This window comes from Paroedura picta, chromosome 6 (assembly GCF_049243985.1).
Source record: "Paroedura picta isolate Pp20150507F chromosome 6, Ppicta_v3.0, whole genome shotgun sequence".
NCBI lineage: Eukaryota > Metazoa > Chordata > Lepidosauria > Squamata > Gekkonidae > Paroedura > Paroedura picta.
Genome location: NC_135374.1, coordinates 79,549,729 through 79,565,962, shown reverse-complemented (window position 1 = coordinate 79,565,962; position 16,234 = coordinate 79,549,729). Strand labels below are relative to the sequence as shown.

The following is a 16,234-nucleotide window of genomic DNA, read 5'->3' as shown; positions in this document are numbered from 1 at the left end:
TATTTTTCTGGAGACTGAAATTTGATGATTTGGTACTTTAGCATGTTATAAAATCTTTGGCAGGAAGTATCCACTGCAGTGAGGAGGCAAACAGAAAATTCAAGTGAAGATGAAGAACATTATCCTTCTCCAGCAAGACCTGATGAAAGGAGCTGCAGCTCAAGGTAAGCAATCTTACTCTCGGCTTCACAGCATATTCTTTAGCAAAAGATTAGTCTGATATTTCTGCCTAACTAGAATACTAATGATTATGGTTGGGATGAACTTGATGGGGAAGCAACTTTTAAACCAGTTTGCCTTTAATGTTCTTCATTAGAAATTTGGTTGTGGTTATTTTCAAAGAAAAATTCCGTATGAAATGTGGAATTAGTATTTCTGGAATGTATAAATGCTATCAAAGTGAGGGTTTTTTGGAATGAATTTAAAACAGTTCCAAAATATTTCTTCCACAGGTGTTATCTGTGTGCAGTTAAGAGCAATGATTTTTCCAGAATTTATCAGCTAGTTTAAAAATGCCCTTAATGGCAACAAACAAGAAATAATACAGTATCTATAACTCTTAAAGATTTATCTCGAAGAGAGCCTGCCCTCCAAAGTCCTCATCTGCCAGAGTCCCCTCTCACCCAAACCAGTTTTTTTAAACTAACACTATGGACAATGTTCAATAATAATTGTTAATGCAGTTTTGGATCTTTGCCATTAAGAAAAAATCTTGTAAGGGAAAGCATTCTTTGCTGCCATATTGCCATATTCGTGGCATTCTTACTATGCCATGCAAGAATCAGCAGAAGGTAGATAGTAGTCCTTCAGTGAATTGCTGTACAGTTTCTGGCAGACCACCTAGCATCTGAATGTTTGCAAAGAAACTTTGTCTAGATGGCCCTTGAATTCTATCCAGCAAGTTTTGGGGTCTTTTTACATTCCCAAGCAAGAGTGAACATGGAAGTCCATTTAATACAAAAGAAAGTCATTAGGAATGCAGTTCTGAAGTAGCTGGAGTGAAGGAGCATTCCGGAGTGCTACTCAGTTTATGAGATTTCTATTGTGCCTAACATTGGAGATTCTGGGAAGCACCTAGAACTTAAATTGTTGGCAATTCTTATCCATGCTGTCACTTGAGCTGCAGTAAGAAAGTTGTGTAGATGGATTGTTCTCTCTCTCCTTACAAAAGAGATTGTAATTACATTGAAATATGACAGGAAAGTAATTTAGATGTATGTTGCTTTAACCTGAACCCAGTTAATACAAGACTGCAAGAAGTATCTGAGATGTTTTCCACTGTGGACATTACCTGTGGTTACGTGGAGAATGTACAAACCAGTTTATATGAAGATATAACAGAATTCTTGATTGGAACTGGATTTTTTAAAGTCATTGCTTCTGATTAACAGTCCTTAGAGTTTCTCAGCAAATACAGAAAAACTTGTCCTGTGAGATCATCATCATTAGTAATATAAGCATAGAAAAAGTGTCAGTTTTTGAACTTTGGTGAATAGCTTATTTTTTGGCAGGGTGGACTTAGTTTTTTAAAAATGACAACCAGTGATTCAGTTAAATGACATGTTTCAGCTTTTATTTTTGTATGATCTCAAATGAAAGGTGTCGTTACTTCAAAGTGCAGTGTTGTGTGAGAAATTATTTTTGGTTCAAAAACTAACATAAAAGTATATACAATACTAGCCCAGTATCATCAGAACTTGGAAGCTAGTAGGGTCAGCTACTATTTGTATTTAGATTTAGATTTATATACCGCCACTCATGACAAGCCATCTCGTGTCGGTTCACAATAAAACCCAATAAAAATACAATGCAGAGCCCATTAAAAAAAAACCCTTAAACAGTAAAATTGAAATGGAAATAAAGAGGAAGGTGGAGGCGTAATAATTCCTAAAATCCTCTCTCAGGGCTAATCTCAAGGCTAAAGGAAGAAGCTGCTGCTGTTTATTTAAACCATTTAGGGCTGGGGGGCGCGGGAGGCAAGGAAGCAGCTTTTTGGAACTGGTCAGCAACTTTTTGGAGGCTGGCTCCATGGCTGCAGGGTGGTCCTGTGGGATGACCAAGGGGGTGGGGACCCCAGGTTATTGGTTGACTTGTAAGGGGATCATCCCTCCTAGTGTCCAACTAGAAGGTATTTAATCTTACGTAATTTTAGTATTCTCTGCACAGGTGCTTTTTGGGGATTGATCCCAGCTGTGTCAATTTGTGTTTCTATTCTTTTGCAGTTGAATAAAAATCATTAAAAGGGTTTCTGGCCTAGTGGCCATTCATAGAATCATAGAATTTAGTCCAACCCACTGTACTATGGGAATCCACCAAAGAATACCAGGGTTGTGACATGGAGGCAGGCAAAGACTAACCATTTCTGAACATCTAGACTCATAGAATCATAGAGTTGGAAGGGGCCATATACGCCCTCTAGTCCAACCCCCTGCTCAATGCAGAATCAACCCAAGGCATACACAATAAGTATCTATCCAGCCACTGCTTGAAAAATGCCAGGGAGCTTGCCACGACTTTAGGCAGCTGATTCCATTGCTGAACTACTCTGTGAAAAATTTCCCCCTGATATCTAGCCAATATTGTTCTACATGTAGTTTAAAGCCATTTCTGTGGGTCCTGTCCCCTGCTGCCAACAGGAACGTTTCCCTGCCCCTCCTCTAAATGATAACCTTTCAAATATGGCTCAAATAATCTCGTATTGTTAGATCTCTCGGCCACATTTGATGTGGTCGACCATAGGCTCTTGGCCAAACGCCTCGCTGATACAGGGATAGGAGGAACAGCTCTTAAATGGTTGACCTCCTTCCTTAAGAACAGGTCACTGAGGGTTGCAGTGGGAGATGAACTATCTGACCCCTTTGCACTGCCATGCGGCATGCTACAAGAGGTGGTACTCTAGCCTGCTTTATTTAACATCTATTTAACATCTGGGCAGGAGGGCCCTCCTGTCCAGTTGGTCCAAAATTATAGGCTGGGTTATCACCAGTATTTGTACCACAAGCCAGGAATTTGGAGTGATTTTTTCCATCTGCGCCAAGCCCAGCTACTAGCGCCCTACTTGTCCCCAGAGCACCTGACCACTGTGATCCATGCAACGGTCATGTCCAGGTTAGACTTCTGTAACTTGCTTTACGCGGGCCTACCCTTGTCCATGGCCTGGAAATTGCAATTGGTACAGAATGCAGTGGCACGGATCTTTACCAGGTCTTCCTGGAGGGCTCATGTTCAGCCGCTACTTAAACAACTTCATTAGTTACTTATTTGCTTCTGGATTATGTTCAAGTTATTGGTTTTGACCTGTCAGGCTTTATGTGGCTTGGACCCTACATACCTACGGAACCGCCTACCTGCTTATGCCTCCGCTCTGCAGGTATGAAGGTCCAGGGCCTCGAGAGGCGCACCTGGCCTCAATCAAGGCCAGGGCCTTTTCGGTCCTGGCCCCTACCTGGTGGAACGAACTCCTGGACGAGTTGTGGGGCCTGTCAGGACTCTCTGAGTTCTACAGGGCCTGCAAAGTGGAGTTCTTCTGGCAGTTGTTCACTTGAGGCCAGGTGGGAGCCCTGGGGTATATGATCAGATCCCCCTCTTCCCTCTGGCTCCTATTGCAGTGCTAGATTTTACCAGGAGCCCGATTCTATCTCTCCAAGTAATTTACTTTCCATCTATGCTGAGACCAATGGCTGGTGTATGGGAAATGATTTTTTAGATATGTTGTATACCTCCATCTTATCTGTTGTTAGGGGGATTGCTTTTAAGAGGATATTTTATCGGATTTGGTTGTTTTTTTTTTTCTTTCTGTGAACCGCCACGAGCCAGCTTGCTGGGAACGGCGATATAAAAATGCAATAATAAATAAAATAAAGACAGCAATCATGTCTCCTCTCTTGAAAACCCTATGGGGTTGACATAAGTCAGCTGTGACTTGATGGCACTTTCCACCACCTTATAAAATAAATTTGAATCTCGGATTTGTTTCAATCTGAATGTAATGGGAGATAATTACATTGGAAAATATCTTGATACCACTAAATTGCTTCAGGTGTTCTACTCAGGATTGTAGGATGCAGAAGTCCTTTTTTGTTTCATTTTGAAGTAATTTCTTCATGAACAGCCTGCTCTTTTCATCATCAGTGTATGTCATTATGATTGTGATAAATACATTTGGTAGACTATCTCTTCTGAGACAGACTGTAAACTACTCACATAGGTGGATTTACACACAGTATTTTTTAAGTAGAGTATAATTTAGGGTATCAGACTAAATAGATTTGGGGAAAGGGGTAACACTATAAGGCCTCTTAAAGCTTGACATAACTCAGCATGTCTTAATTGGGCCCTGACTACCCCAGTTTTCTAAGTTTCTGGAATACGGTCACTTATTAACTTTCCATTAGGCCACTTTACCAGCTAATGTTCCTATGATAGCTTTTTCTCCTATGATCCTTGTGCATATAGCACATGGATGCACAGGCTATAAATCAACCAAGCATGGGGCAGTTATGACGATGGTTCCCATAGCAGCTATTTTTGCCGACTCTAATAACATCTTGAAAAATGATGGAAGCCTGTATTAATATTAATGCAGGGACCACTACAAATCTTGCAAATATATTTGGGGGTTTTAATGTTCTTTATGAGCCAGGTTGAATGAATGTGGTGTTATCTTTGTATCTGCTTCTTCCTGAGTAGTTCCTGGTTTGATGGACAGGAACTGTCCCACCTCTGAAGGGAAAAACAGCCATTCACTTGAACCTATGGGAGTTCTGTTCCAACATCCAATCACCCTTCAGGAGGTGGATGGAATGTTGGAGGGGAGGATAGCAGGAAGTTCACCCTGCCTCAGGATGTTCAGTTCTGCCTCCACTGCCCCCTCCTGTGTGGAACCACAAAGGAAGCAGCAGCAAGTGAGTTGGAGGCCCCCTTTCCTTCACTCTTTCCAACATATGCTTGGCAAGGGCCTTTTGTAAAAAGTGAGCTTGGTTGATGGAGCTCTGTAAGGACACTTGGGCTGCCACCCTTTTCACTGTGGGGGGCCCATCCACCCCCAGTCTGGTTGCCTCCACTGCAGTTGTGCTCTTCTAGGGACCCCACATATCCTTAAACTGACTCTGACCTTCAAATCTTTCAACTGGCTGGAGGTATCAATCTTTAGAGGAAATGTCTTCAGCTGAAAGAGCTTTTCTCCAAGTGTAGTGACTCTTCTGTTGGAGGATGAACCACTGAAGGAAGTGGAACTTTCCTTAGGTTGAAGGAAGGTTTTGCTTAGTGGAGTGGTAGGATAAAGGCAAGTAGAACTGCATGGAGATTATAGCTTTTTCTGGAATGTAAAGACAACAAGGTAAAGCCATTATCCCCTGTAATACATACATATTCAACACAAGCAAAAAGGCAAGGAAAAGATTGTTGTAGCTGTTCAATGCTAAATCCAGCATATTGTGTCCCCACTTGCATTTCCGTTTGTGCAGGATCTTGTGCAACCAATTTCTAAGCACTATAGTATGTACAGGAGTGAAAGTGGAAGGCACTGTATAAAATCTTGTGCAAGCAGAACTTCACGAAGTCTTATATTTCTACCTGCACATTGCTGGACCCTTTCCATGTCTCTCTTGACAGAATCCATGTGTGTGTGTGCATGCATGTGTGTGGGGGGGATTACGTATCAGCCTTTCAGATCATGAAGGTAACAAAGTACTTTTCTTAAAACATATTCATTCTTCATATTCCGCTGTATCTCCTACGAACTCAAAACTGCTAACTGAATAGCAAGAGCTAGTTATTTGATCTTGTTCAGATGACATATCATAATATATTATCTGCTTGCTTAAAATCTTTATAATATGATTTCTGATATATTAGGGGCTCTTGATGCTTCTTTTGAAGCTCTAAACAATGCATCTACAAAATTCTTTTTTGAGAAGGTTAGAAAAGAAGCCAAGGCTTTGAAGTCTGCAGCCTTTTCTCTCCAAGGTCAAGAATCTCTGATGACATAATGTATAGTACAAGCTGGGCCTTCTGTCACCGAGGTTAAAGTTGACAGTGCTTGTATGAACTTGTCAGTCACATGAGAAGGCCAAAACAAGCCAGCTGTTGTGAGGCATGGTTTTCAAAACCATCTGTATGACAGTGAAGGAAAGGCTGGAGCAGAGTCCGTTCTGACTCCCTGCAATGCATTTTCAAGGATGCAGCTTTTCTGATCCCAAACAAATATGAGCAATTGTTTATTCATCCTGGTAAGTTAAAAACCTTGGCTTAGTTTTGTGGAAGTACTGACATAGTGCATAAATTCGAGTTTTTCTAAGATCATAGCTGAATTTTTTTTTTTGCACTGTTCATGCATACAATATATCTTTTGTTCTCCTAGGCTGCAGTCTTGCCCGCAATTATATGCAGGTAAATCCTGCTGAACTCAATGGGACTTACCTTTAGCTAAGTGTGGGTAGGATTGCAGCCCTTGTCTGTACGTGCAAGGTGTGCTTGCACGTCCCTGCCTGTGGAAGCTGCTATAAAATATTACAGTGGGTGAGGCATTGTATGATATAGCATTTTCTTTCAGATGGATCTTCTGGTTCCTGAGGGTTTTTAGTAGGAGTGGGGGTGGTGAATAAGCACAGTGGCTGGAAAACTCTCCCATTCCAGTTAGATGCATTTGACTGTGTGCGCAGCTTTCAGCTGCTTTTGTTTTTGCAGTTAGCATAATGCACAGGGAATTAGAAGGCAGCGCCTTTCAAAAACGCTTGTTTGCCGCTGCGAAATCTGCAGCGTGTTTTCCCCTCTTCATTTACATGGCTGCAAGCCTGTTCTTAGGTGTTTAGTAACATGAGATTTCTGTACTCGCAGCTCTCTGAGCAGAATTGTTACTGTGTGGGTATGGGTTCGGGTGGAGATCTGGATTTATTTTTCTGAAGCATTAGGAGGACGGGTGTGCCAAAGGAGGTTGCTGGCAGCAAACGGTGAGTGAAAATCCAAGTCTGAATGAAAAATTGATATTGTGAGGTGTGGCTGTTTTTGTTTGATGAAAATAGGTCATGGGGTAGAGGGAAGCAGAACCATTATTTTTCCTTGCTTGCAGATTGACAGCCTCCAGGGTAGGGGCTGAGCTTTCAGTAAGAATATTTTTCCTCTTTAGTGTTGCATTATTCACTTGTATTTAGTTGCTGTTTCCAATGTATAATGATTACAGGCTAAGGTACTGAGCTTTTGGATTCTAAGGAAATGTGGGACTAAGAAGCAATGTATGCAGTCGTTTTTAATAATTGGGGGTTGGAGACTGGCACTTAGGGAACAGGGGGCGGGAGTGTAATTGACTTTACTGACCAGGCTTTCCTTATGAATGACATTCCATTGCCAGCAGCACTAAGTGTTTCTTTCTTTTGTCCTTATAGCAGTTGCCATTTATAGTGTGTGCCTGGGCTCCTTTAAATGAGGGTGCTTTGCAGGGGGGGGGAGACCTGCAGATACTGAAAGAGCATGCTGTGTATTGTCTTGGCTTATTCCACTGGCATAAAATCTTTTGGCAACCACATGTGTAGGATACTCCCCTTAAGCAGAAATGTGATAATGAAATGCAAACAAGGGATTTGTCACAAGTGCTGATTTTTATCACAGAGTAACACACAGCAAAACCTTTAGAAGATTGTCTGGTTTGTAGAGGGTATTTGGTTGTAGTTTTCTTTGAAGAATCAAAAGACCCACTCCTGTAAAAGAAAAAGAGAGAAAGAAAACAACCTTTTAATTGTTTTTAGGTATTGATATAATAGCCATCCAGGCATGGTGGTATTCAAGTAAATTACTGCTGAAAAATTTTAATGTGGGAGACTTGACCAGCAGCCACTTACTAGGAAATAATCTCGTTGAGTTTGCTGACACAGACTTCCAAATCAGCCTGTATAGGTTTGCAGCTTGCACACACTTGTATAATCCTACTGAATTTGATGGGATGTGTTTATAGTAACCAGTTTCCATACACTGTGATAATAAACTCATTATTTTAAGTAAGTCCTATTGGATTATAGTGTCAATTTCTTATCACATTAGCTATTGGATGCACATAAATACAGGAACTGTTTTGGTGGCATGATATGTTTCTTGGTATTATTAGATATATAATTTATTTAATTTTTAGCACTCCCAAACTATGTTTGTCTCCCAAAAAGGCTGTGGAATATTGGAGAAGGGGTGAGGCAAAAGTTATAGGGGCGTAGGTTGACAGATAATGGAGGGGGAGAAATAGAGAAGAGGGGAGATTGTCAGAAGGGGAGAGGGAGATTGACAGGAGTACGTCAAAGGAGAAGGGGGTAAGTTGACAAATACAGAGAGGGGGAGAAAGAGGAGTAGGAAAGATTGACAGAAGGGGCAGGGGATAGAAAGAGGAGGAAGATTGCTAGAGAAGGGGGAAAGGGAAGGAAGCAAAGGAGGGAAGGGATGCATACTCTCCACAAGTTTCTTGTAGGTTCTCACTAGTCTTATTTTTATGTCTCTGTTAATGAAAGTTTGAAATCCATAACTCCAGGGCACTGATTCCAAGGGCAGGGGGAAAGATCTGTCCTTTCTCTTGAAGTGAATTTGCCACTCATTAATATGCCTGCCTCTTCCAATCATAATCATGAAATAGTTCTCAGTGTGGCTACAAAATTCACTTGTGTGGTTTATCTGTTGTGTGTGCACACACCTCAGATAAGAACTAGTATGTTACAGACCCACATTCAGTTTTGTGTTGCTTCATGTGGACCTTCATAAGCATACCTACTTCATAGGTTTTCATGTAAACTGACTTATAAGTATAGATGAAGTTAACTAGATTTGTAAGGGTACTCTGCGCAAAGCTGTCTTGAACTTATTTGGATACTGTATTGAATAAACTTGCTTGTATAACTTTATACTTTCTTTTGTGTCTGCTTTGATAGCATCCTTGGGTCTGTGCCTCTTAATGCTATGTGCAGGTAGCTTGATTCTAACAGGCTCTTGTTTGTTTGGAGAAACTTCCAAGCTCAACCCAATTTTCATGTGGAAGGCTAACATGCTTAGGCAAGGGGTGTGAGCTAATATATAAGCATTCTATATGGAGGGAAGTGAAAACATGGAGCTGCTTTCAAATGAAACTCTCTCTCCCTTCCCTGTAACTAAGTAACTCTACTGAGATGCCTGTGAGAGCTCTGTACAATGTGCCTTCCCACATCTCAGAGTGGCTGTTCACTTCCTGTGCTCTGTGGATCAGTTCTTAAAACTCAGCACAAATAAAACTGGACTCATAATTCTCTAACTATTGAGCATAGGATGGTGCACCACTTAGTTCACTGGCTTTGAGAGTGTGGTCTTGAGTCCATTAGGTTGTTTTTCCAGGCAGTTGATTCGTATCTCGCTTCCTTGCAGTTGATGGGACTTAAAGTGGCCTTCATCAGTTAACACCAGGCAAAATCTCAGCTGCAGTCTAGGAGAATATTTATAAAAATCGATAAGTTTAGAATTCCAATTACTACGTGGTATAAGCAAAGGCATTTTTATACCACTGACTGAAGGCAATATATGTTGGCATTGTTTTCTCTCCCTCAAATTTAATAGCAGAAGTGGGAAACCTCAGACTTGGAGCTGAAGTGTACTTTTTCATCTTTTCATCTTATCACTTAAAAAGTCAAAGTGGAATTTTCTATGGCTAGAATTTTCAGTGTATGTGAGCAGGACTGGATTTGGTGAGGGTTTCTCCCCCCCCCCCCGGAAAACCACATAGTCATGTGTCTAGACATAAACAGAGGCATTTCACTGGCTTTGTCCCATTACTGCATGTCTGCTGTAGGTTGATTTAAAAAAAAATATTATCCCAGACCAAAATGTTTACTTTCACCAGGTGTAGATACAAGCTTTTTGTACTACATATTGACTCAGATAACTGTCATCTCTATCCCAGCATTAATTGTTTTGATGGACAGTGACTCTTCCAGGTGTCAGAAAGGGTATTTCCCAACTGTACCACCTGAGAGCCTTCAAGTGAAATCTCTAGAGAATGAGACAGGATTGTATGCATTTGCACGTTCAAGGCATGAGAAAGGATAGAATTTGAACCCACAGTCCTAATGTCAATTGTGTCATAGTTAGCAGTGTGCTCCCTTGGTTTTCCATTTCTTCCACTTTTGTTTTCAGCCTGAGAAGAAACATCAGGGATTAGTAGTACCCTAGGATTCTTTGCAGAAGTTATATAGAAGTGTGATGTGATGAATAGACCTGCCTATAGCATATGAAGTTCCTTGATACTGGATCAGATCACTGTGAGCTGGTCTATCAGGATGGACGGTATACAAATAATCAGTCATAAAATAAAATAAAATACTCAAGTACTGTATGTTTTAATTGTACCTCCAAAGCCTCAGATCTTGCATGAGATACAGGGAGCCCCTATATATTCTTTTCTTTGTGAACAGAGGCCATGTGGGTCCCCTACTTGGATCAAGGTTATGAGGATAGGGACATTTATTTTCCCTCTTGAACTGGCTTCTGAATCTGAAACTACTATATGGAAATTTTATTTGCCCTGCCTAGGCAAAGGCAAGATTAAGACTGTTTATATGTTTGCCCAGGTGGAGGGGGTTGTTAAATGCATCCCTTATATATTGTCATCTTGACTTGAACTCCTCATGAAACGACTGTTTATGAGGAAAGTGTTTGAGATCTCCAGAGACAGAATCCACATCTTGGTGTAGTAGTTAAATATATTGCACTCTAATCTGGAAAACTGGGTTCAATTCTCCGCTCCTCCATATGCAGCCAGCTAGGTGACCTTGGACCCCCATTCCCCCCTGACCCTCTCCCCTTCCCTCTCAGTTCCCCAAACTCCTCCCTGGTCCCTCCCCCTACCTCAGACACACACCCAGATTCCCTCCCCCCCTCCTCTCCTTACCTCTTGTGGCAGCACTGACCTGGCCTCCTCCCATGCTGCATCACGGCTGCCCCTGGCCACCCCCCAGCTTCCTGGCCTCTTCTGACACACTCCCTGGGGCAGTACTACAGACATTATGTCCGTACCCATTTCCATCCTAGGGGGCACGCCAGAAGAAGTGCCCCACATCAAAAACACCAAAGTAAATGAGATGTTCATTTGCATGAGTGACTGCAAATGTAAATGAACACACACAGATCTTTCTGGTACCACTGATATGCCAAAACAAAGGCAACTCTGAGTCTGCCTATGTTGCTTCTGTTTCTCTATGTGGTTGCAGCTATTATTTGAGCAAGTTTAAACAAAATCTGGTCACTGGCTGTCTAATTACTATACATACTTCTGCTTTGTGTTTGTTTGCATGCTTTTGCCACAGGAGGAAAATTGTGTATGCTGTAAACCAAAAATTGTATATGGTTTATGCCTGTCTTAGACTCTTCTGGCAACTGCTAGCCCAGTCCAAAGTGAACCTCTGCAGCACCAGCAGTGCTGCTGGGGCTTGGCTTGCTGTCAGCTTACCTGGCCATGCACCTCTGTTTTTCTTTGCTGGTACACAGCATCCTCACTCACAGATGTGGTGGTTTGGAAACCTGGGCCCTAAGAGTTACCTGTTTCTATTCCTTATGCAACATAGAACAGTTCAACTTAATGTGTACCACTCGTTAGAGATAATTAATGCAAATAGCTTGAGTCAGTAGCTGTGACCAAACAATAGTGTTGATGTCAAGTGGAATTGGGAGGAGGGGAAAGGCATGAAAACAATGCACAGTATAGATATACAGGCATATAAAGGTTGACTGTTACTGCTTGGAACGCAGTTGTACAGCATGTGGAGCATTCTTTCAATGTAGCTCTGAGGTGGTATCTTACAGCAGTACAAATAATGGCATGCCATGTTTTTTTTTAAGTCATGTATTTTTTCCAGTACTAGAAGAAATATGAGAAGAAGCTTAAATGAAAGGAGCGTGACTTCTGTTGTTTATTTTCTTGTTAGATTAGATATGTTCATGTTAGATATATGGGTTCTCAGAAAGGCATGTCTGGGAAGGCACCCCAAAACCAAAGGTTGGCCTTGCATCTCTGGAGCTGTCCCTGGCGAAATGTGTGGCGTGAAACTGTTGAATTTTTTCCAGCACTTAGAAGTAACAAATAGTGAAATATGCTGTTTTATATGCTGTTAGAATTGTATGTTTTGCATTGCTGCCCATTACAGAGGAAGAAGGAGCTATAACACACAGTCTAAGCTTAACAGCTAGCAAGCCATCAAGAAGGAGGCTGAGATAACTGCTAGTCAAAATACAAGTGATTTCCATTTTAGGATGAATTTGTATATAGGAGGAAAGCATCTAGAAGACTCTTGTGTAAATATCTAGAAGAAACGGGAGAACTAATAAACATGGTCATAATCATGATCATATAACGTTTTGATAAATTCTGTTATCATCTTAATGAGAGGTGCAAATGCAACCTTAATCCAGATCTTTATTTTACTTCCTCTTTATGATAAGACTGTCTTTTTTATATTTATGAAAAACTGTTTTGGGTTTTTTTTACTGTGGGAATTGGTCTTTGGGGGGATGTGACCTCAAACATGAATAATTTCTGAATTATATTTAACTGCACAAGTTTATGCTATAGTATTAAAGTAATAGCAGGCCTCAAAGTGGACTTCTTGGTATTTAACATTGCTGTAACACTTTACAGGTTTTACCTCTGGTTTCTTCTGGTGCTTGAAGCTTGCTTTCTTTTCTCCTTTCTGAACAGTAAGATCCAGTCTCTTCAGGGGTAATACAATTGGCATGTGTGCATGAGAATGTGCCACCCAGAATGTAAACACCTTCAATGTCAAATGCAACCATGTTTTCCTTATAACCATTTTGTGTGTCCGTGTAATAAGGTTTAATCATTTTTGTAGAAGGGACTTGGCACTGTTAATTCTCCTGAATATATAGCATTTGCTAATAAGAGGAGGACACTTAAGACTATCTGAGTTGTAACGTTATTTCATTCATGCTGTTGCTTAACAGCCCCTGACAACTGAATGAAGGATCTTTAACGAGATTGTAGATGAGATGGTGAGACAAACGCACTTGTTCAAGCATGCATTGTTGATAGTACACCTTGTCCTTTAGGCTGCCTTACAGGCCCTTCTCAGATTTGCATGCCAAATCCAGCTTCAAAATATTTCTTTTTTTTTCAGTTGTTTGAAATGGTTCTCAAATTCTGTTTTCGTCTTCCTTGCATGAGCACGAGTCCAAATGTGCATCAGACATTCCTAGAATCTGTCTGTATCATTTAAATAAATGTATACTGATATGATTTTTTTAACAAGACTAATTCATTACAGTGGAAGGAACAGTGAGTTGTTACCCTCCTCCCCGATCTCACCTTCATATTCTTCAAATCCCACTCACACTGCATAACATGGACAGCAGGAGGGTAACCTTATTTGCAAATCTGTTATTCTGAAATCTGCATCTTTGCCCAGTTATAAAAGTTCATTAAGAGTTTTGACCTCACATTTCTGCTAAAACTGGGATATGAGTATGTGAATGAGTAGTGTTATGATACTTTTGATCCTTGGATGCAACCACAAGTGGAGATCATATGGACATGACAGTAGTCTAAAACTGTGCACAGGATACCACCAAAGAATTCCAAAATCCTTTGCTCCAGTAAACCAATGTATTTAACTTTGGCACAAGCATGGCTGGTTATATTAAAAAAAACCCTCTGGGGCACAGTTAATCCCTCCCAGGAGCTAATGTGTGATAATAGCTAGGTCCAGCATTCCATTGCACTATAGTGTAATGTGACTGTGCATTGCGCAGCATCTTGTTAACTAGCCTATTATAGTTAGATCTGCAATATTAACAAGCTAACGTGACACCTGCTGAGGCTACCATCCCACTGTTTTATTTACTTGGTGTCCCTGAGTTGTTTTCAGTCTGCCCACCTCACTTACCCCAGGGATGGTTGTGATGATAAAATGAGGAAAGGAAAACTATATGCTTACCCCAAGCTCCTTGGAGGAAGGGTGGATAGATGGATAGACAGATAATGTCTTTGTTTTTAATTCTGCAAATGATACCTTTCTGTAAAACAGCATCTACAGCTGTTGATAACAATGTAGAGTGGTGTTTTGTCTGTTGGATACTTGTGCTGCTTTCATGGTGCCTGAAAAATCTGAAATTTCAGTTTTATAAGAGAATTCCTAGCTGTGACTTAGACTGATGGAAGATACATGTCAGTGGAAAAGAGAGGCCAGTTTTTGCTGATTTTACCTGTCCTACCACAGAATCCCATGTGGGCACACTCATTATTGGGGAAGTACAAATACAGAAGCCTTTATTGGCATTTAAGAACAATATATGCTAAATATACATAATAATATAGTTATGATAAAACAGTGTTACTCAGTTTCGCTAAGAACTTGTAATTAGTTTTAGAAACATTACCTAAAAAGACCGCAAGAGGTTTGTGTAGGAACAGAGCCATCAAGCAGTTTATTAACAATTGTTATTTCATGCACTTCAGATTGAAAACTGGACAATATATTGTTAATCAAAAGCGATATGCAGAGAATTTAGGACAGACCAAATTAAGATGGGGAAGAAGGTTGTCCATGAAGACACAATCTCTCTGCTATAGGGATACAGTTCAGACATTAACCTAAGAAGACATTAGAAGGAAATGAGTTTAGCCGAGCAAGCATGAAAACATTCCTCTCTTTGGTGACAAGATAGGGAGGGATAGCTTTGTACAGTGGCATAATATTCCATACAGGAGGAGAACAAGATAAAAAGTAATGACAAGATGGGATTTGAGAGTCAATATCCTTAAATCTCCTTACAATATACATGTTAAGCTCCAAACAGTATTCTACTTACAAAAACCTTTAGTAAATATGGTTTTATAATTGTTAATAGCAAATATTTGAGAACTCATAAATAAAAAGCGTGGTCTGTATTCTCCCAGTCTGCTTTGCAACGTTTAAGGCTGAAAGATTCTTCCTCTCAACTTGAAGTGGCCTTTTCTTTAACAAAAGGGCTACTTAAGTTGGAGAACAACGTCTTGGGCTGAAGGTGTACCACCTTTTGTGTTAAAGGTAAGATGTTTTGCCAGAATGATGAACAAAATAGTCTAACATTTTGAAGTTCAAACATTATACACCAATCTCAGCAGGCATGATACAAGAACTGGTGTCAGCAGACTCTGAGATGAAGCAGCTCCCGGTGCCCAGAGCTTCTGGCAGGGCACATTGTCACTAACTCTACCCACCTGTTCATGTCCTCTGCCCCATATCCTTGGGCTCTTGTCCGCTCATTCATTTGCAAGTCATTAACTGTACTTGTGCAGCCCAGCATTGATGGGAAAGTGCATGCAAGTGGTGCAGAGTGACACAGCACAACTCTTATTAGCTGGGCACCCCAGTCGATGTGAGTATGTGTGGTAGGATGGCTTGTGGGTAGGGTAACAATGCTCATTTGGAGGGGACATGTAGGTGGGTAGTTGAAAAGGCAAGCATGAGGGGGGCTGATAATTAGCATAAGGAGGCCCCTGAACATATTCTACTCAAGGCCCCCTCAAAACCCAGAATCAGCACTGTTTCTGAACCTGTGCAGTGCAAGCCTTAAGTTTAGTGATTTAAGCCGGACTAAATCTTCTAAAGCTGACGAAAATTATTCAGATGATAGATGGAAAAAAGCTGGGGACTCAGAAGGATTTGTGAGGGACATCTCATTTTCCCTCTCTCACTGTTTATTACTTACTTAGATTTATTGACCACAACTCCAGCTGGCTCATGGCAGTTTACATCCATTTAAAATCCCACATAAAACAATACCCAGCCAAATTTTTAAAACACTATTTACCAGATAGTCCTTCCAACTGTTCCTTCCAACTGTAGCTTCTGAGGGTATCTGGACCAAAAGCTTTTCCATAGTCCCTTGTGGGGAGGGAGCTGATCTTTTCCTTCCATGAAGTCCTCCACAGCCTCTCCCCTTTTTCTGCTTCCTTCCTACCCATCAGTCAGCCTACCCTTTAATGTCCCATCTACAATTTTCCCTCCTTCCTCTCTTCTGTTAGCCTCTCTCTGGTAAAACATTGACTATGCAGTGTGATGCCAATTACTAGGTCCAGGGTAAGTTGCCTGATAGGGAACCTGCAAAGATTTGTGGAAGCACCTCATTTCCCCATGCATCCCCATCCTCACAGTATTTCCTCTTTCTCTTCTTCTGCTATCATATCCTTTTCCCCTGCTTTATTCCCTACTTTCCATCCTCCAAAAGACATATCTTTTATCTT

The 16,234-nt window shown here is 40.9% G+C and overlaps 1 protein-coding gene across 7 annotated transcripts in view; it reads left to right on the top strand.

Annotated features, from left to right (window-relative positions):
• SHROOM2 (shroom family member 2) overlaps window positions 1–16,234 on the top strand; it is a 143,887-nt gene that overhangs the window by 104,956 nt on the left and 22,697 nt on the right. For 3 of the 7 annotated variants that reach the window (XM_077343266.1, XM_077343264.1, XM_077343269.1), the window contains 2 exons: window positions 64–164; window positions 12,632–12,712. In XM_077343266.1, coding sequence (XP_077199381.1) covers window positions 64–164; window positions 12,632–12,712 — 182 coding nt within the window. Of the gene's footprint in view, window positions 1–63; window positions 165–12,631; window positions 12,713–12,979; window positions 13,003–16,234 lie in introns of those variants that run through there. The other 4 variants (XM_077343268.1, XM_077343267.1, XM_077343265.1 and 1 more) reach the window with 2 other exon arrangements.